This window comes from Chiloscyllium punctatum, chromosome 9 (genome assembly GCF_047496795.1).
Source record: "Chiloscyllium punctatum isolate Juve2018m chromosome 9, sChiPun1.3, whole genome shotgun sequence".
Classification (NCBI taxonomy): Eukaryota; Metazoa; Chordata; class Chondrichthyes; order Orectolobiformes; family Hemiscylliidae; genus Chiloscyllium; species Chiloscyllium punctatum.
In genome coordinates this window covers 96,321,323-96,341,719 of record NC_092747.1, presented here as the reverse complement: position 1 = coordinate 96,341,719, position 20,397 = coordinate 96,321,323, and the positions used below count along the sequence as shown (strand labels likewise).

At 38.3% G+C, this 20,397-nt stretch overlaps 1 protein-coding gene across 5 annotated transcripts in view; it reads right to left on the bottom strand.

The window, feature by feature from the left end:
- rbm26 (RNA binding motif protein 26) overlaps positions 1 to 20,397 on the bottom strand; it is a 76,752-nt gene that overhangs the window by 16,334 nt on the left and 40,021 nt on the right. For all 5 annotated transcript variants that reach the window (XM_072577913.1, XM_072577914.1, XM_072577916.1 and 2 more), the window contains 6 exons: positions 18,479 to 18,643; positions 11,813 to 11,953; positions 9,736 to 9,810; positions 9,265 to 9,384; positions 7,473 to 7,547; positions 1,266 to 1,433 (listed from right to left, as the gene is read on the bottom strand). In XM_072577913.1, the coding sequence (XP_072434014.1) occupies positions 1,266 to 1,433; positions 7,473 to 7,547; positions 9,265 to 9,384; positions 9,736 to 9,810; positions 11,813 to 11,953; positions 18,479 to 18,643 (744 nt within the window). The remainder of the gene's footprint in view (positions 1 to 1,265; positions 1,434 to 7,472; positions 7,548 to 9,264; positions 9,385 to 9,735; positions 9,811 to 11,812; positions 11,954 to 18,478; positions 18,644 to 20,397) is intronic.

Here is a 20,397-nt window from a genome sequence, read left to right as displayed (position 1 = left end):
TGGTTCAGTATTGGACAGAACTACACAATGTTTTCTAGTGTGTTTTCTACAGGTTTCTGAGAAAGTGTACAAGGAGTGAATATTGAGTCGTCATTGTTTGGATTGTGGGGACAGGAGGCTGAGGTAAGAATATACAGCAACTAAATTTACCAACAACACCAAGATAGACAGGAAATTAAGTTGACGATAAATTGCAAAACAATGCACAAACAGATATAGACAGGTTAAATGATTGAGCAGATTGTTGGCAGATGCAGTTGGCACTAGAAAACATTGTGTAGTTCTGCCCAATACTGAACCATCTTTTCTCACCAAAATGCCTACAAATAAAATAACCAAAGTATAGTAAAAACAAAACTTCAGTCCTTGTTTCACCTTTTTCTTCTGTTTTAATTGTGAGCAAATGTGAACCTGCACGTTGCGGCAGAAAGGGTGGAAAATCAATATATTATTTAAATGAAGCAAGATGGCCATTGGTGGTGCATAAAACACAAAGTTAGTACATAGGTAGAAAAAATAATTAATAAGACAAATGTAATGCTGTCATTTCCTGTCAGGAAAATAGGTATAAAGGTAGGGAAGTTTGACTGCATTTGTACAGGGCTTGTGAAACCAGACCTGGAATGCTTTGTCACAGTTTTGACCCCCATATTAAAGAAAGGATGCAACAGCTCTTGAAACAGTTCATTCAACTCACTATGTGACATAAGTTCACAGATTAAGTCTGTATCCATTGAGTTCAGAAGAATGAGAGATAATCTTCTTGAAACATACAAGATCTTGAGGGGGCTGGGTAGGGTGGATACCAGGAATATATTTCCCCTGTGGGGAGACTAAACCAGAAAACATATTTAATCAATAGGACATCTCCTTCTTAACACTCAGATGAGGTTTTTTTTTCCTTCAGAATTACCTTAAAAAAAATCTCTTGCCCAGAAAATAGCAAAGGCTAAATAAAATGTACTCAAGGCAGAGTTAAATATTTTTTAATTGACAAGAGAATCAAGGGTTATGATCTGCAGACAGGAAAAGGGAGCTGACATCACAGAGATCAGCCTTCACTCTATTGAATCTAACAGTAGGCTGGAAAGGCCAAATGGCCCACTCCTGCAATTACACTGTTATACTTTAAATAAAATTTTAAACTCCTTACACATCAGAAAGAGCTCATTAAACTTTGTAAACTGTTGATATTTCATTTTTGGAAATCAAAATTTGCTATCTAAAGACAGGACATTAAGAAAGCCATAAATTAAACACAATACCTGTGCTTTGGTTTTCACAGTTTTTGGAGCTGGAGAGCCCGTTCCACTTATTTTAAGTTCATCTTGTAGTTTGGTTATACTCTTGGTTAAGGCTTGCAGTGTTTTCATAATTTCCGTTTTGTCTTCCGATTTCATCTTTTTGTTTTTCTCCAGCTTTGATATCAAAATCTAAATATTGATCAAATAGTTATGACCACCAAATACCCTGGATCCAACTTTCTCAAACAAAACACTTTTTCGAAACAAAGCTGCAGAAGTTTCCAGAGTTATGATCACTCTAATGAATAGACTCCACGTGAATCACATCCTGTCAAATTGCGTAACTCAAGCTGTTGGAGGTAGGTTTAATTGCATGGAAAATTATAGAACTAGTTAAACAGGAGGGCTCAGCAGAGGTTATTAAAGTTTCCAGATCAAGTAACAGGACAAAGAGTATGGAAAGGGTCAGGAACCTCACTTCAGGCACAGCAGATAAGGAACAACTTTGAGAAGAGGGGCGGTGAATGCAAGGCTGAGGGTGTTGTATTAAATGCATTAAACATGGTAAGTTCGTTCACAGTGCAGATATTGGGGACATCACAGATACAAGGTGATCATAGCTGGGATATAAATATCTAAGAATACACATTCTATTTATGAATGGTATTCAGGACCATTCAGGAAGTAGCTGCCTGAGGAAGGAGCAGGGGCTCTAAAAGCTTGTGGTTTCAAATAACCTGATGGACTATAACATGGTGTGGTGTGATTTTTGACTTTGTCCAGCCGAGTCCAATACTGGAATCTTCAAATCTTTCAAAAAGCAATAATAGGGAGAAGATGAAATATTAGAATAAGCTAGTTGGTAATATGACAGAAGAATGCAAGAGTTTTGTTTTTAGATATCTAAAAAGGTGAGAGAGAGCCAAGAACGGGCATTGGACTACTGGAAACTGAGCCTGGAGACATAATATTGGGGGATGAAGAAATTGGGTATCAGCCCCTTGCATCAATTTTGTGGAAGTGGAAGACACTAGCAGCATTATAGCACTTCAAGAGAATCAGGAGGTAGCGGTCAGTGTAGTGACCATCACGAAGGAGAAGGTGCGAGGACAGTTGAAAGGGCCAAGGTAGATAAATCACATGGACCAGTTGAACTACACAACGGGTTCGGAAGGAGATAGCTGAGAAGACTGTGGAGGCAGTGGTGATCATCTTCCAGGAATCATTGGAGTAAGGAAGATCCCAGAAGACTCGAAAATGGCTAATGTACCACCCATTTAATAAGCGATGAAGGTACAAGACTAGAAACTAGGCCAGTTAGACTAATCTTGGTCATTGGTCAAATTTTAGAGTCTGTTATTTAGGATGAGATTGCAGAGTAAAACAGGCAGAGTCAGCACAGTTTCATCACGGGGAGGTAACGCCTGACAAAGCTGTTGGAGTTATTTGAGGAAATAATAACTAAGTTAGACAAAGGAAATCAATGGACGTTAACATTTCAGGTCTGGAATTGAGGAAGGATCACTGGACCCAAAACGTTAGCTTTGATTTCTCTTCACAGATGCTGCCAGACTTGAACTTTTCCAGCAATGTCTGTCTTTGTTTCTGATTTACAACATTCACAGTTCTTTCTGCTTTTAGACCAATGGACATGATCTATTTGGATTTCCAGAAACTACCTCTGACAAGATACAGCAGAGGAGGCTGCAAAAGATGCCCATGGAGCAAGGTACTGGCATGGATAGAGAACTGGCTGACCAGCAGAAGACAGAATAAGGATTAAATAGGCCTTTTTCAGGATGGCAGCCAGTGATGAGTGGAGTTCCGCAAGGTTTCATACTGGGACCACAACGATTCAAGTACTGCATTCATGATCTAGACGAAGGAATAGAGGGCACTGTTGCCAAGTTTGCAGATGAAACAAAGATAATTGGAGGGACAGGCAGTGTTGGGGGAAGGAGGCGGCGGCTGCAGAAAGACTTGAACAGGCTAGGAGACAGAGCAAAGAAGTGGCAGATGGAATACAATGTGAGGCAGTGTGAGAGGTTATGCACTTTGGTTGGAAGAATAGAGGCAAAGGCCTCTTCTAAATGGGCAACACCTTCAGAAATCTGAAGCAAAAAGGGCCTTGGGAGTCCTGCTTCAGGATCTCTTCAGATTAATGTGCAAGTTCAGTTGGAAGTTAAGAAGGCAAATGCAATGTTAGCACTCATTTCAAGAGGGCTAGATATTAAAAGCAAGGACGTACTGCTGAGGATGTGTACGGCTCTGGTCATACTGCATTCAGCATATTGCAAGCAGTTTTGGGCCCCATACTTAAGGAAGAATGTGGTGATGGATGGATCCGGAGGTGGTTTATAAGAATGACCCTGGGGATGAAGAGCTTATCATTTGAGAAGCAGTTGAGGACTCTGGAGTTTAGAAGTTTAGATGTGAATTAAAAGAATGAGAAGAGATGTCATTTAAACTTACACAACTCAGAGAGGCCGGAATGGAACAGACGTAGAGAAGGTATTTCCACTAGTAGGTGAATCTAGGACACGGGGCACAGCCTCAGAATGAAGGGACGCCCCTTTAGAACTGAAATGAGGACGTATTACTTCTGCCAGAAGGTGGTTATCTGTGAAACTCATTACCACAGAGGGCTATGAAGACTGGGTCATTGAGTATATTTAAGACAGAGATAGATAGGTTCTTGATCAGTAAGGGTATCAAGAGTTACGAGTAAAAGGCAAGAGAATGGGGTTGAGAAATTAATCGATCCTGATTGAATGGTGGAGCAGACTCTATGGGCAGAATGACCTAGTTCTGCTCCTATACCTTCTCAATTCATGGAATACGATCCTATACAGGTTGTAATTTTAAAGATCTGATGTACAAATGTTCCCTGTACTTATAAATGCCTATGTTATATTGTCCTGCATTGTGTTTTGACTTCGGTACAAATCAACTTGCTAATAGTTTCGAGAATGGAACCCATGCGAAAGGCAGAGGCTGCCTGTGGACTTCAATTGATTAGATTAATCATGGTTTCCTGATTGAGCAGATGTCTGCATATTCTGCTTACTTGAAATTTTAAGAAGCCACTGTATAATTTTACTTAGTTGGCAATAATGGAGTAGTACATTGAGTAAGCAGTTTGGATGGGATTAATTTCATTATCGTATCTTTACATCAGAGTTTGGTGAACCAAGGTTGAGAAAATAAAGGATTGGATCTGTAACTTAGATGAATCTGCTCATTAGATTCTGCATCTTGAGTTACTCCTAAAATTGGAAGGTTTAAAAGTAAGTAAATGGGGCCCAGACTGCATTTTTCCAAGATGATGTAATTAAGTCAGTATTGTGGAGAGAATCAAACCAAAATGACGTTTAGGTGATGCAACTCAACAGTGGTTAGATATACGTTAGCTGAATGGTTTGTATGGTGCAGTGGTAATGTCTTGCCTGTGAACCAGGAGGCTATCTTTCCAGAGACGTTCGATAACATTTCTTATCAGGTTGTATTAGCAGAACGAACAAAACAGGTGAGAAGGGACCTCACAATTACCGACAGAAGTGATCAGTTTTGACAAAATTGCACTCAACTGGAGTGAAATGCTCATGTATTTAAACATTGTATTGTTCTAACAGGGCAAAGGAAGCAAGTCTTCAGATTTATTTTTAAAAATCAACAATGGATTCTTATCCCAATCTGATTCACATAGTAGTACAAGAAATCAAAGATACTTAAACAACAAAGTCTTCAATTGAATTTCAACCTGTTTTCCTCTTGCGCCTGATGCCCTTGGAGGAAATGGAATTTACATTATCCTGGTATATCTTAGAATTCACTCTTGCTACTTACACAATAGCTTTTATGTCTGAACTTTGGGTGCCAGAAAGTCAGTCAAAGTAAAATTTTATTTTACTGGACATTATAAAAACCCTATGTATCTCAGTTGGGCCTGCCTGACATAGTAGCTTTCCCACAGATTGGTCAACACAGAACCTCACCTCACTAGAATCTCTAACCACCTCGAGAAATTATTGTAATGGCAAAGCAAGAAGCTTCGCAATGACAAAGCTGTCATATAAAGCCTGTGACCTATTTAAAACATGAGTGACTAGTAGAGTCGCCAAACGTTATTCAGGATTTCGTTCTTTACTATATATGTTAATGGTCTGGATGCAGATGATTTCCTAGTTCAAGTTGATATAATGACTTTTGTCCATCTAATGACAGCAGAAGAAACCAAATAACTGGAAGCAAATCATGGTATGCTGGGAGATGGTGTAAAGATTTGGTAACGGAATTTATGTTCTAAGAGTGCAATGTTATTCTTGATTTGGAGACGGCAGTGTTGGACTGGGGTGTACAAAGTTAAAAATCACAACACCAGGTTATAGTCCAACTGGTTTATTTGGAAGCACTAGCTTTCTGAGCACTGCTCCTTCATCAGTGGTTGTGGAGAATAAGATGCAATTTTGGAACATCTCTGCAAAGAGAGTCTTCCTGGTTCAAAGGCAGAGACATTACCACTGCACCACACAAACTATTCAGCTAATGTAACCACTATATCTAACTACTGTTGAGATACATCACTTCAACATCATTTAGGTTTGACTGTCACCTAAATACTGACTTAATTACATCATCTTGGAGAAATGCAGTCTGGTAATTCAAATCCTTTACAGAGCTTTGAAGGTCCTGGGCCCCATTATGTACATTTAAACCTTGTATGCAATTTTGTCTTATTCTCCACAACCAACTGATGAAGGAGCAGCGCTCTGAAAGTTAGTGCTTGCAAATAAATCTGTTGGACTACAACCTGGTGTTGTGTGATTTTTAGCAATGTTATCCTTGTCAGCAGGACTGATATTACACATTATTGTATGCTGAAGAACATGGCTAATTTAAAAAAAAATCATGGGATTAGATTTACAATCAATTTCTAGGTAAAGAAATTGGGTACTTCTTACAGTACAAAATAAAATGGTCCTTTCAAAATGACTGAGATTTAACATCATTTGCAATTCTGATTCCTTTTATTGTCCAGATAGGATTAAAGGGCACAGTCTAAATACTTCAGAAACACACAGACTCAAGCAATTTGATTATGGTCCGTTAAAATGTGAAGAGACTAACTTGATTATATTTATTTAACCTAAACACAATTAGTTTGTGGAAGGTCTAGAATGTTGAATGTAAATGAATGCTTAAGAAACAGTTGACTTAGCGTCACAGAGATATACAGGATTAAAACAGACCCTTTGGTCCAACTCGTCCATGCCAACCAGATATCCTAAATAAATCTAGTCTGATTTCCCAGAATTTGGCCCACATCCCTTGAAACCCTTCCTCTTCATGTACCTATCCAGATGCCTTTCAAATGTTGTAATGTACCAGTCTCCAGCACTGCCTCTGGCAGCTCGTTTCATACATGCACCACCCTTTGTGTAAAAAAGTTGCCCCTTAGATCCCTTAAAGTAGTTATTTTTTCCTGGCGATTAGTAAGCGTTGGAACACATTATTAGCTTGGGAAATAGGACTGTGTCACTATATAATTTAGGGTGTCAAGAATTTCCTGCACAATGCAAAGAATGCGTCAAACATGAGGTCCAAAAGTAAGAAGAAATGAGGTTAATGTGCTATGCTAGACTAATTTTGATTTGCAGGAGGGATAGGACAGAGACTTTCCATACACCCTAGCTACCTTAACACAACCACACAGAGCACTGTAATTTTTGATTTGGGTTTCCATCCCTTTTATACACGAGTGTATTTCCTGTAAGCATGGAGGGATTGTGTTGATATGAAGCATATTGCACCATGGACCAATTGGTCTCATCCATCCAGCATTTTTATACATCCACGCAACTTCAGCAAATTATGTACCTATATGGGAATTCATTTGTCCTGAAAGCCTACTACTTTGCATACGCTGACTGGCCCATCACAGCCAGGTTGCAAATGCTTAATATGCCACTATTTACTCAGCAGCCAGTTCACCAGGACACTGATGTCAGGAAGTAGACATAAATCAATGAAAACACATTGTGCAAATTTTTTGATGTAGAGGTGAAAGGGACTGCATGTAGTTCACAAATTATATTCCCTTGTGAAAGTTTGTCCTATTGTATAAACCAAAGTATCTCAGTGTTTAAAAGTATGATCAGCTGCACATCAGAGAGCAGTATTTCAACAGATTGATCTCAGAAAACTAAAAATAAATGCAAGACTAGATACCTTTTGTGTCTCAATGTGCTTTTCTAAAATTTCTCGTTTCTTTTTCCTCACATCCTGCTGAAGTCGAAGTGTATCCTGTAAAATGATATACTAGGTTTAAAACTGTAAAGGACTGAAACACAAGCATGGACAAAAACAAAACTCCAAACTGAGTTAAATAAGAATAAGGTGGAGCCTTTTTTTTGTGGGTGGGGTGGAGGGGGATAGTGCAAGAGACAGAGAGTGAACACTATTTTACAAGAAGCTTTTAAGCATTTACTAAGTTCTCTTTAGAAGTAGGTTATTAGGTAAAATGTGGGCCTCAGGTTCTACTTAGTTTTATAACATTACTCAGTAGTCTAAGTCATCATAAGAAATAATACTCAACTGTTCAAGTTGGTAATGTACCAACAAGATCGAAGTGTAAAGCAGACTATGCCATTTCTCAATGTGTTCCCTTTCCAAAGGAAACATCTACTTTCTGAGCCACTAGAATGGAAATCATATCTAAACATCAGCACTCACTTGTCAAATATCACACTGGCATCAGCCAAAAATACAAATGATTCCCTTGGAAACACTTCAATTCACATTGTTCAACATAGAGAATAATAAGGGATAGGATACCATAGATCATGGTATATGAGTCAACATGATACACAAGGCAACCCTATGTTTCCAATGACAAAAGTGATAGTTTTGCATTTACTTGAGTACAAGTCAAATCCCCTTTTCAGCTAAAAAAAAAACACAAACAGTCATATTTCAAATTTGCATCTCAGAAATTGATTTTTTTAATTCATCTTCCAAAGTAGGTTGGTGCACGGATCACAAAGTGAGCTGTGGTATGAGGAACACACCCACACACACACATAAATGGGGCTGCCAATGAAAGGAATGAAGTACAAAGTGGTATTTCAAGTTGAAAACTGCAATATTCATTAATTTATCAACTAATTGTGCTCAGAGGAAATTTGTGATACTGAAAAGTTACTGCTGGAAGGAGGGGGAGTCAACGCTGAAGAAAATGTCTTAGACCAAATGCGAAATAAGAACTTGACCCAGCTACTGGTCTGATCTTGAGAAGCATGCATGAAAAGTGAACAGAATGTGATGTCATCACCAATGATCGTATATATACTTAAGTGGGCCAACTCAGTCTCCCAGAGATTTCACCAGCTGATTGGTGTCGTTGCTTGAAGGAACCAAACAGTTGAGTGTGGTCGCAGAAGACCAAGATTATTCAGACTACCACAAGACTTCAATGCTAAAATCACATGTTTCCAACTATTCTTTACGATGCCAAAATCATGACTATCCATTGAGTCACACTGGCAACATGGACGAAATTCTGTCGATGCATGTCGATACAGCCAACAGCAGCTAAACTGTGGAACAGAAATGATCAAAACACCAGAACACTTCCCTCCACATTTCAGAATGGCGCCCACCCACATCCCAATTAGTGGTCCACGTTTATACTCAGCTGTTAAATGACGATGCCTCATTTTTGGAAGCTTCACAGTTTGACTTGTACACCACAATCTACAGTATTTAATTTGCTGACCTGCAACTGGTTAAACTGTTAAAGAATAGGATATTGGTAATAAATGAATGGGCTTCAAATTATGTCGATTTTATGCAAAAAATTTACATGAGGAGCTGCTGGCTATTCAAAAATGCAAATTCTTCTTCATTTTTGGCAATAATATCAATTTCCTATCCTGAAACACTGACTAGTCATATTGTTACAAACTTGCTCGATAGTATGTCAATAAATTTAAAGCATGCAAATGTCACAATCCCAACATACCTGTTTTTTTTTGGGTGCCTCTGTAGAATCTGATGAAACAGAACCTAATGTCTTTTGCGCTGCCTTTAGCGCAGCTGGATTGTAGACTGTTTTTGTAAGGCCTGTTGTAGTTGATAACACCTGCAGCACAAATATAATGATTTTCCACCAAAAAAAGGAAACAGGGTGAAAATTAAAATGTCGTTTTACAAGTACAGCAAATTATTGTAGCCAAGATCATATAAAGTGACACTCTACTGACAAATATTTTAGAAAGTTAACTATCAGGACAACTACTCCATGATATTTGCAACTATACTTTCATAAATTGGTTAAAATTGGCAATGGACATCAATTTTGTTCTTGCAAAAAGAACAAGAAATAACAGTGGGAACTAATCATGCATCACATTAGCACAATGTTCAAAAAGAATGAAAATGTGTTATTTTATGGATGCAAATGGTTTCACAAGTACTATAAATTAAACTCTACCTTTTCAGTTGGAACAGGTTCTGTGCGCTTAGTCACAAAGCCAAGTCGATCTCTAACTGACAATTTACTCGAATTCTGATGGGTAAAGAAAATTAAACATTACCAAGGACATTTTCAAAAGATGCTCAACCATCATTTAGTTTGCTTGTCATATGCACTTCTTTGGATAATCTACTAACACTGATTCTTCTGATGACTCATCAAATGGATTCACAAAGATGGACCATGTGTTTAAAGAGGACTGAATTCGACCATGATTTTGGTCCCCAAACTTCTTCAAACAGAAATGCATTATAGATATTTGGTTAAAATACCAGATAATGCTCATTCTTCTCTTTTAAATATTTATTCCTTCACAGAATGTGGTATTACTGACTAAGGCAACAATTGTTGCTCATTCCTATCTGAACTTCAGAAGAAGGTGGGAGTGAGACACCTTCTTGAACCACTGTAGTCCATGTCTTGTGAAGACACCCACACAGTGCTGCTGATGAGGAGAAATCCAGGATTTTGACCCAGCAAAAGTGTGCGTGCCTTCTAGGGGAATTTGTGGTGGTGGTTCCAATCACTTGCCTACCTTGTTTTTCTGGGTGGTAGAGTTTCACATTTGCAGGGTGACATTGAAGGGACTACATTGACTTGTTGCAGTGTACCTTGGAGATGGCACACACTGCGGTACACTGGTGGCAAAGGAAGTGAAAATTGAAGTAGATGGATGGGTTGCAAAAATCATGTAGGTTCTTTTGTCCTAGATGGTGTCAGCTTCTGAATTGTTGTTGCAGCAACACCTATCCTTGCAAGCAGGGAATACTCTATTACATTTCTGATTTGTGCCTGCAGACAGTGGACAGGCTCTGGGGAGTCAGGAGGCAAGTTACATGCTGCAGAAATTCCCATTACTGTATTAACAGGGCTAATTTAGTTAAGTTCATAGAAATGTACTACGGAAAAGAAGAGTTGGGCAAACAAAGGGTCAGTGGAAAATTGGCATCAGAAAAGAAGTATAATTTGCATCACATGGTAACTCTGTTTCTTTCCACAGAAGTTGCCCAACCTTCTGAATGCTTACAGCATTTTGTAATGGCAATTACTATCATCAATTATTATTGTACCTTAACCAACACACATTCTTTAATTTCACTACAGATCATCAGTCTTCAGGCTGCTTGAACACCATCATTCATTTCTTGAACAAATCACTTAGACAAAAATTATTGTTCGAATAAAGATTATTAGCATGGCAACTTCTTTTCATGTCGTCCTTCAGGAGATACCAGATCAGATTATCAAAAGTCAGAGATACGTTTTAAGGAGTGTTTTAAATTAACCAAAGTAAAGAGCCAAGGAAGTGAAATTCTCGAAGGAATTTAGAAATTCAGTCTTACCTCGGCTACTGGGAAAGGTCAGTAACGGTGCAACAACTAAAATTGGGGATACTTCAGAAGGTCAGAACCATGTGACCGCATATGCGTCATAAGTTTAGGAAATTGGAGAAGCAGAGAGAGATGGAGAGGATCCACATGATTAAGGGATTTGAAAGGTTTGAAAATCTTAAAAATCAAATTGTTGCTTGATCAGGAGCCAGGAGTTGGTAGAAACTGAGAAAACAGACAGAATTCAGTTGGAACAGTCAACACTAACGCGATGTCAACATGTTACCACCATGTCAGATTAAATTGGACTTTTAGTGACAAAATAAAAAAGGAACATGTAACTTCAAAGTATGAAGACATTTGTGGGAGCGAGAAAGAAACAAGTCCAAGTTGTGTCGCAACTTCTGACTGAATAACTAGTTGGCAAAAGTATTCTCAATGAAGACAGTAGCTGAGAGCATATCCTCATGCGAAGAAATAAACAAAGGCATGCCTCATTGTGTGATAATTACAATTAATGGAGTGGTGACCAAAACATAATTTCAAAATTGAGATAACCATTGATTCAGAGAGAAATATGGATAATACTATATGGTCTACGGGGACTGAATGAAGACTATACATCAGAACTAGTCAACTCGATGAGAAAAAATACTTGCAAAATGAATTAGGAAAAGGTTGGTCATGGATTTTTGTGTACGTACCTGAATGTTGGTTACAGGACCGGCCTGAGTTTGCGTGGGTTCGACATTTCCCTGTGGTAGGGGCCCCAGTCTATCTTTCACAGACTGTTTGACAGCTGTGAAGGAAGATTGTGTAACTGGCTGCTGTAGTCCACAAGCCACCTTAAAAAAAAGGGTAAGTGAAAAAATGCTGAGAAAATAAAGATCCTTCTATACATTAACTCCAAATGACTCACGTTTAAATATTACATCCCATAATTATTATCTAACATAAACTAATTGTTTTAACATAGAAATATTGCTGACATTGAATAATTGAAAGTTAACAAGTCTGTTAATTAACCTTATGCCAGATTATCAGGTTCCAGTCAACAACTGCAGCTGCATAGCTGGGTTGCAATAAATTGGTAATTAATAAATGTTCCCTTTCCTTTGGCAAGTTCTCCCCAATGCAAAGAATGCTGGTCAGGTGACCTGTGACCTCCAGGACTGTTAAAGATATGAATAGTTTTCACATAAGCACTGAATTATAAACACCAAATGTGGAAGCCAGGTTTAAACCTAGCTGGGCTTTTCAGTACAGAGCTGAAACAGAATGTTATTGCAGCCAGGACAATCAACTTCCTGTCAAAACTAGACAAACCTGGAATTGCCTGTTCAAGTGCTAATGGTCATTGTTTGAGAACAAACCATTGTTTACACCTCCAGTGAACCATGTGACGATACTACAAGATTAAGAGATGAAGTTGGTCTTTTCTGATTTTGAAGAGAGGTTTAATGGCAGAGGTAGAGCTGTCTATTGAAAACTCATGAACAGCTTGAGGGGCCTTGGGGTTCTTTTTCAAAATTAGAACAACAGAAGCAGTTTAAATGGTTATGGTCAATTTCCTATTGAACTAGAAGTTTTAGTTTCAGCTTTCAGTAGCTGCTGGGATCTCAAAGCTGATGTGGAAGCTTTTATTCCTCTCTCTGTTCCAGCTGAAAGCTGCGGTTCTCTTCCTGCTGCTAGAACTGCATGTGAGAATCTGTTTTTTTCTGAATTTGCCTTTGTTAAGTGTGTGTTTATGTCACTATATTGGAATAGTTACTGTTTAGTAGTTAAATAATCTACTATGCTGTTAAATTTTCCTAATAGAGTAATGTTATTGCAATTACTTTCTTCCTTTGTTGTATTTCAACTTTAGTGTATGAAGAAAGTGTGATTTACTTCAAATCTGGTAGTTCGATCAGTCAAATTGTGCCTGGTTTGCAACACCTTACATTTATCTTTAAAATAAGAAAAACATTCGGGTATATACCATCTTCTCAATATATTTTGAGTGGGTTGATCTGGTCATAACAACCTGCTTTGTCAGAAGAAGACAACACAGATTAGGTGGCACCCAACCCAGTAGGAGAAGGGCGCAAAGAAAGGAATAATAAAAAAAAGGAATAAAAGGGAGCCCCATTTCTCTGCTTTTTGCACTTTTTTCAACAGCATCTCCTAAGAGAGCGCCTTGGTGAGACGACCTGAAAAGCAAAATCAGCCTGAGCCAAAAGGAAAAGCCCAAAATTGACACCTGGAGATCCTGAAACATCAGCCAACTGTCAAAGACAAGGTACAGCCTGTCCCAGCCTGACTGAATTGATATCATCAGTCTTTTCAGATAAACAATTCAAATACAGTGGTATAGGCCTGCGGAAAGGGTGTAGGGAATTGTCAAAAAAAAGTAATAGAAGTAGATAGCTAGGACATATTTAAGACTGAAAGAAGATTTACTGTAATCCACAAGCCATCTTAAGAAAAAAAGGGTAAGTGAAAAAATGTCAAGAAAACAAACATCCTTCTACACATAACTCCAAATGACGCACATTTAAATATTACATTCCATAATCATTATCTAACATAGACTGATTGTTTTAATATAGAAATATTTGCTGACACTGAATAATTGAAAGTCCTGAAAAGCAATTAATCGAGTTGGAGAGATTATTTCAAGACTAAGATAAAGTGTTCAATAAAGTTATGTTAGAACTTTCAGAGTCTTCTTCTAGCTTTGATGTGGAGGTGCCAGTGTTGGACTGGGGTAGACAAAGTTAGAAATGACAGCATCAGTTAGCAGTCCAACAGGTTTATTTGGAAGTACAAGCTTTCGGAGCTAGTGGGCATGATCATAGGACACAGAATTTATAACATAAGGTGAAAGTGTCATACAACTGATGCAAAGTTTTGAACAAACCTAGATTGCTGTTCAATCTTTAATCACTTAGAATGAGGTTGCAGGTTTTGATTCATTAATATGGAAACTACAGAACTTCTTTCGTCACATTCTCGAGATAACTTAAGGTTTTATAAAAAAAGATGACATCTCAACTCAGACAGTGCATGATAGGTGAGAGGTAGGAGTCTGTCTGTATCCCAACCTTGGGTCAGACTGGTCCTACTTCCAAAGTAGGAATTGATAAAATGTCATATGGACTGACTGCCTTTTAACTGTGCGTTTTTTGAACAAAACAAAATGCATCTGCAAATTCAAATCTGTAAATACATTCACACTTTTAATGCAAGATGAGGTCAAAAAGGTCATGAAGGAGTTGGAAAAAAAACCTGAGAAATCGTTCAAGACTAGGGCAGGGAGATTCATTTGACAAAGTTCAGCAAGGCAGGCTTTGGAAAGGACAGAAGCAAAGAGGAAAGTGATTGGATTTTCTCAATTTTAGTGAAAACTCCTGAAGTCCCTTCTACTTGTTGGAAGCGGTGACAGGCATAAGGGTTTAAGAAGATGATTTGCCATGAAGAAAACCAGGGTGTTATCATTGCAATCCTGAAAGATATTAGAATAATGAGCAGTTTTAGTAAACTACAATAGGACACAAGAGCATTTTAGGTGGTCCAGCCAGACTTAAATGATGGTTGTGTGCCACAACCTTTCAAATCTACTTCCCTTGGACTTAAGTGAATAGGGATGAAACCTTTACCAAGGGAATGGATAAGTTAAGAGCGCTGTTGTTTTTCTGAGTACCCAGACATCAGAGGTCAAGGTTGAGGACATGGTTCAGTAAATCAAGAGCAGCAAAAATGATATATTGAATGGAGGGCCAAAGACAAGTTAACTGGAGTTAGTGTATACAGTAAATAAATTGGGGAAAGCTTTTGCTATGGATATATACAGGAGAAGGTAAGGTTGTGGCGTGAAAGGGGATGTTGATGCTATGGGATTTAAGAAAGTAATCAGAGATGGAAAATAAAATTGTGCAAAAAGGATACTTTAGAAAACAAAGTGAAAAGCCACGAGAGGTCAGATTCTCCAATAAGATTCTGTATCTAAATCCTAATGGACAGAAAAATCAATTGATCTGCTACATGTTAGGGTCTTGCTATGTTAGATAACCATAACTTGGCTCCTAGTGGATGCTGGTCCAGCATTTAAGGTCACCATCAAATGACATTATCAGCTATTTGAAAACTTGCTCAAGGACATAACAGGGAGTTTCACTCTGCAGCCGAATGTACAGAACCTGACCTCAAGAATACTCGATGCACAGACTGAAATATTACAAATGCAACATTTCAGATTTTTTTTTAACATCCATGTCTTTGTCTTGATCACAAAATCACAATGTTGGTCATTAGCAAGCAGACGGAGTACTTTCCTTGAGAAAGGTGTCAATGACTGAAATACATATTTGGACGACGGTATGTGAACAATGTTGCTATTCTGCCAAAGAGGAGAGGACAGAAACAACTACTATTTCCTTCAGCTAAAATTTCCAGTAGCCTTGTTAACATGGTCTTTTCACATTGCAAATTATAATTCCTCAAGGGCTGATATAAATTTTAAAAGCATTTTCATACTGCGTAAGCTACTCAAAGGGTCTGTTTCCCTGCTTAATGATTCAATCTGATGTTATGATTTTGAAATTACTTTCGAAATTTGACAACAAAGCAATAAAATCAGCACTGTTCAAATCATAAACAGGACAAACCAACAGGTTACTAAAAACGCAATGGGGTCAAAATGCCTGGATTTAAAGGACAATTTATAAAGCCAAATGCACCCAACACTGCCTCATTTCTCCAAAAGGTTGCAGATTTCTTTCCAAAGAATCATTTTAAGTTAACAGCATAAGAAGCAATCATAAGTATGCAAGCTGCATAGAGTGGAATGTGGGAGCTTTGTGAAGGTGGGAGATCAGTGAAGTAGGGAGGTGTTGCTGGGTTTCGCTTTCCAAACTGTGTCCTCAAATCAGTATGGACAGGAGCAGACCAATGCGTGAGATGTGGAAGATATGCCAGTGTGATATCACCAATAAGTGATTGAGAAATGAGTATTTTTCTCTTCTACCTTGTTCACAAATTAAAAGCTAAGAGAAATATTTACAGACAGAAAACTGAAAGATCAGCAGTAAACTAAAAAAGCAAATTGAAAATCTAATAAAATAAAACAGATGCTAAGTCAGGCAATGTGTTAAGAACTGCAGGATCCCCACTGAGATTCATAGTGTTCACATCTGCAGCAAGTGTCCTTTGCTCAAGCAACTTGGGCTAGAACGTTAGCTTCAGAAACTGTAATACATCAGGGAATGGAAGAATTACTTTGACATAACATTTCAGCACATAGTCAGTCATTCTCCTTAGATTAACCACCTGGAAATTAGTCATTGGACAGACCATGAGGATGTGATTATGACTGAGGTTGGGGAGGGGATCCAGGAAGGAGCACTGCAGAAGCCTCAGCCATTGTCCTTGTCCACACATCGAAGGTTTGCACTTGTGGGGACAAGAAAACAGACTGTAGGTAGGATGAGCAAACTGATGAGCATCACAGCACCAAAAATTAAATCGGCAGTGGCAAAGATGAAACGCACTTATAATCAGGGATATTACAGCTACAGGAGTAGACACTGATCTCTGTAGCCACATCCTACATCCTGCTGTTGCTAGGGGTAAAGATCTCTCATTTGTCCTGCATAACAACTTAGAGTGGGAGTGGAGAGAATCAGTTGTCTTGGTCCATGTACAACAGGTACCAACCATATCGGGAGAATGAGGAAAGAGATTCTACTGAGGGAATTCAAGCAGCTAGGAATTAAATTAAAATGTAGAGACAAAGGTTTAAAAAAAAGGCTTACTACTTAGCCTCAAGCTCATCGGCACAAGATCATGAAGGTTAACAAGGTAACCCCATGACTTAAACATTGGCACAGAAGAGACAGGTTCAGATTCATGGGACACTGGCACCAATACTGGAGGGAAAGGGAGCTGTTACACCAGGACAGACTGACTTCATTTATGTTGAAACTAGATTCCTGGCAAATCGCATAACTAAGGCTATAAACAGGACTTTAAATTAAAAACTGGGTAGAGGATTCAGTTGCAAAACCAACTCTGAGGAGAATGTAGGACAGCAGGTTAATGATGAAGCTGATTGTTTCCAGATAATGAAAGGAAGAGACAGAGCATGTAAACACTGCGCTGCTCCAAGGAATTAAACAAGAGTACAGAATATTGATAACAGGATAAGCTTAAAGGCTTTGTATCTGAATGCGCGTAGCAAAGGAATTAATGAGTTAACAGCACAAATAGAGACAAATGGATATTATTAAGTGCCAGTTACTGAGACATGGTTATTGGGAATTGAACATCTAACCGTCCTACTCCAGTGTTTCGAAAGGATAAACAGAAAGGAAAAACTGTGATGGTGTTGCAGCTTTATTAGTAAAGGGTGAAATTAATCCAGTACTGAGAAATGATTTTGGCACTGGAGATCAAGACGTAAGACGTGCTGAGCGCAATCAACAGAACCTCAACATTAGATCCATAGTAGGACAGAGTATAAACCAGGACAAACTGGGAGCTTGTAACATGGGTACACAATAAACTCGAGTGATTTTACATTGTATGTCAACTGGATTAATCAAACTGGCAAGGGTGACCTTGAGGGAGAGTTCCTAAGTGTACGAGAGATTTTCTTTCTTGCAGCAATACGGGGAACCAACTGGGGAGCAGGCAAATTACTTAGGGATGAGAACAGATTTGACTCAAAGTGGACTGAGCAGAAAGACTAAATGGAAGGACAGTGGCTGAACAGTGGAGAATTTCCTACTCTGGGTTCTAGTTATTATGTTATTGGATTAATCAATTCAAATTTTTTTCATTTTAGTGTTATAAAGAGAGGGAAAGAGTGTTATCACAGGCTACAGGTCATAGCCTGCTGGATGTCCATAACTGCCACGAGGAGATCATCAAGCAAAATATGGTGAGCACTGATACAGACAAATGGCAGACTGTCAGTGAAGGCAAGAATTGCTGGAAGCAGAGTTTTTTAAAAGGGCATCAGAAGGAAAAGGGAGAATCAGAAAAGTTGGCTGGTTGACCAAGTCCACATATTCTCAGCCACTGTCTTCATGTCCAGCAAGTTCAGGAGAGACGGCCATGCCAGAGTAGGGCCTCTGAAACACAGTAGATGATAGTAAAAGTCTGAAGGCCAAAGCAGAAACCATCAATGTCCGATATGGAAGACTCTCTCTTATTTTAGGTCAAAGGATTATCATCAAAACCAATAAGACAGGTCAGAATCACGTGTGGGGTTGGAGCTGAAGTGAGCAACAGGACACATTACAAAAATTTCAAGTCTAACATTAGATTTGCATTGATATTCTAATACTACAACTAAACTAAATAGGAGAGAAAAACATAGTCTGTACCTTTTGATTTACAGTCGTCTTTTGCTGAGAATTGCAATCTCGATGCCAGTATACCTTGATGAATCGGTTGTTAAGTACTGCTTCTGTACTTGAGATTGCCCTCTTTGCTTCTTCATGAACAGCAAACTGAATAAGGGCACCCTCGAGATCACCTTGATAAGCAACCTTAAACAAGTCAATCAATACATGTAAAATTAATTTGCTTCCTTACAAATCACACTATAGTGATCAGAAGTCAGTTTTTCCAGTATTCAAAAATCAGCAGAACCTTGCTTAATTTAAGCACTAAAGTATGCTACTTGACTACCTAGGGTGCATCCATTAATCCCTTTTCTGATTAGAATGCTAGATTTGGATGCTGCCCTCTTAATGGATAAGTCCCTTCCTTTTCCACTGCTCCTGTTTGCAAAGATTCTTGATTTTGTCACAATTAGCAGGCTGTCTATGCTGCTATGCTTTCCCATTTCAAAAGGAGTCTAAAAAGAGATTGAAGGAGAGCAAAATAAAAGACTGGGAGACTTGCAAGATGGAACTAACATGGTAAGCCACAGCCAACTTTGCCAATTGAAACAGGTATTAAAAGGTCACAGACCTGGCTAATTGACTTATAATTAATGCCACCAAAAACTAACTGAATGGTAATTCCTTATTAATGTTTAAGATTCTATTATAATATCCCTACAGACCAACAATCTTCATTATTTTGAGAGATTCATTAGTGCAAGTGTTCTCTTTTTAAGATGGGCATAATTGTTCCAACTATCATAACCTGGATGGAAAGTCACTAAATATCACTAAAACAACTCTAAAATAGGGTGCTGAACTACTGTTGAGTTGGTTATTGCAATGCTCCTCCTTCTGGCACTTGAACAAATGGTTTTCCCCAGTTTAACAAAAAAAACATTTTTAATGATTAAAGTATCAAATATACAAACCTCAAACATCTCATTAGTTATCACAAATAATCTACTATATAAGCTAATTTGTTGAATACTGTATGCTATATTAAAAGTTGGCACATGGAGGAGACTGCCTTTAGTAACAATGACAATACAATGTTATAGTAGCACCTTCTGGCAGCATTAAATGACTCATTCATCCAAATGGTTCATTTAACATGCAACGCATGCACAATTTCATATATGCGAGAAGTACTATGCAAAATACTTTGGACTCTTTTAAAAGATTTTTGAAACATTTTTTCACTCCACCTCTGTTTTGCTCTATACAACTTATTTTGAATCAATTTTTTTTTGAGGAAAGCAACTTTAAAAGTTATTTCCATGTAAATGATGACAAAACATAAAATATTCTTTGAACAATATTGTGATGTAAAATGCATTCTCATCACAAACAGCTTCAACAGACATACCTTATTTTCCACATTCAATGAAAGGAAAGAAACATATTTTCTACAAAGTCACCAGAACACCCAGCGGAAGCCTACATAGGCACAGGGAGAGTGTGCAGACTTGACACAGTCGCCCGAGCTGGGATGGACATTGGGTCTTTGGAGCTGAGAGGCAGTAGTGCTAACCACTAAGCCACCGTACCCTGATGTTACCAGAAAACACTTGAGAGGCTGCATTCTGGTCTGTGTAGATTTTTGCAATAAGCAGTCGTTGTTAGAGATAAAACTTTGGGCAGGACCCTGTTATAAATTGAATGACAATACTGATAGAGAGCTCTTTTTCAAAAAGCTAACTTTATCATGATAAATAATGCATAAATAGAAAAAGCAAATTTCATTCTGAATGAGAAAAGAGTGAATAAACAGCTATGCCAAGACATTAAACTCATAAAACTTGACGTGCCATGCAAAAGCTTTGGATTCCTTTCCTGAAAGAAGTTGTAATGACCCCAAATACCTTTGTTATATCGACCCATTTGACTTGGTCAATGCACAGAGCATTTAAGTC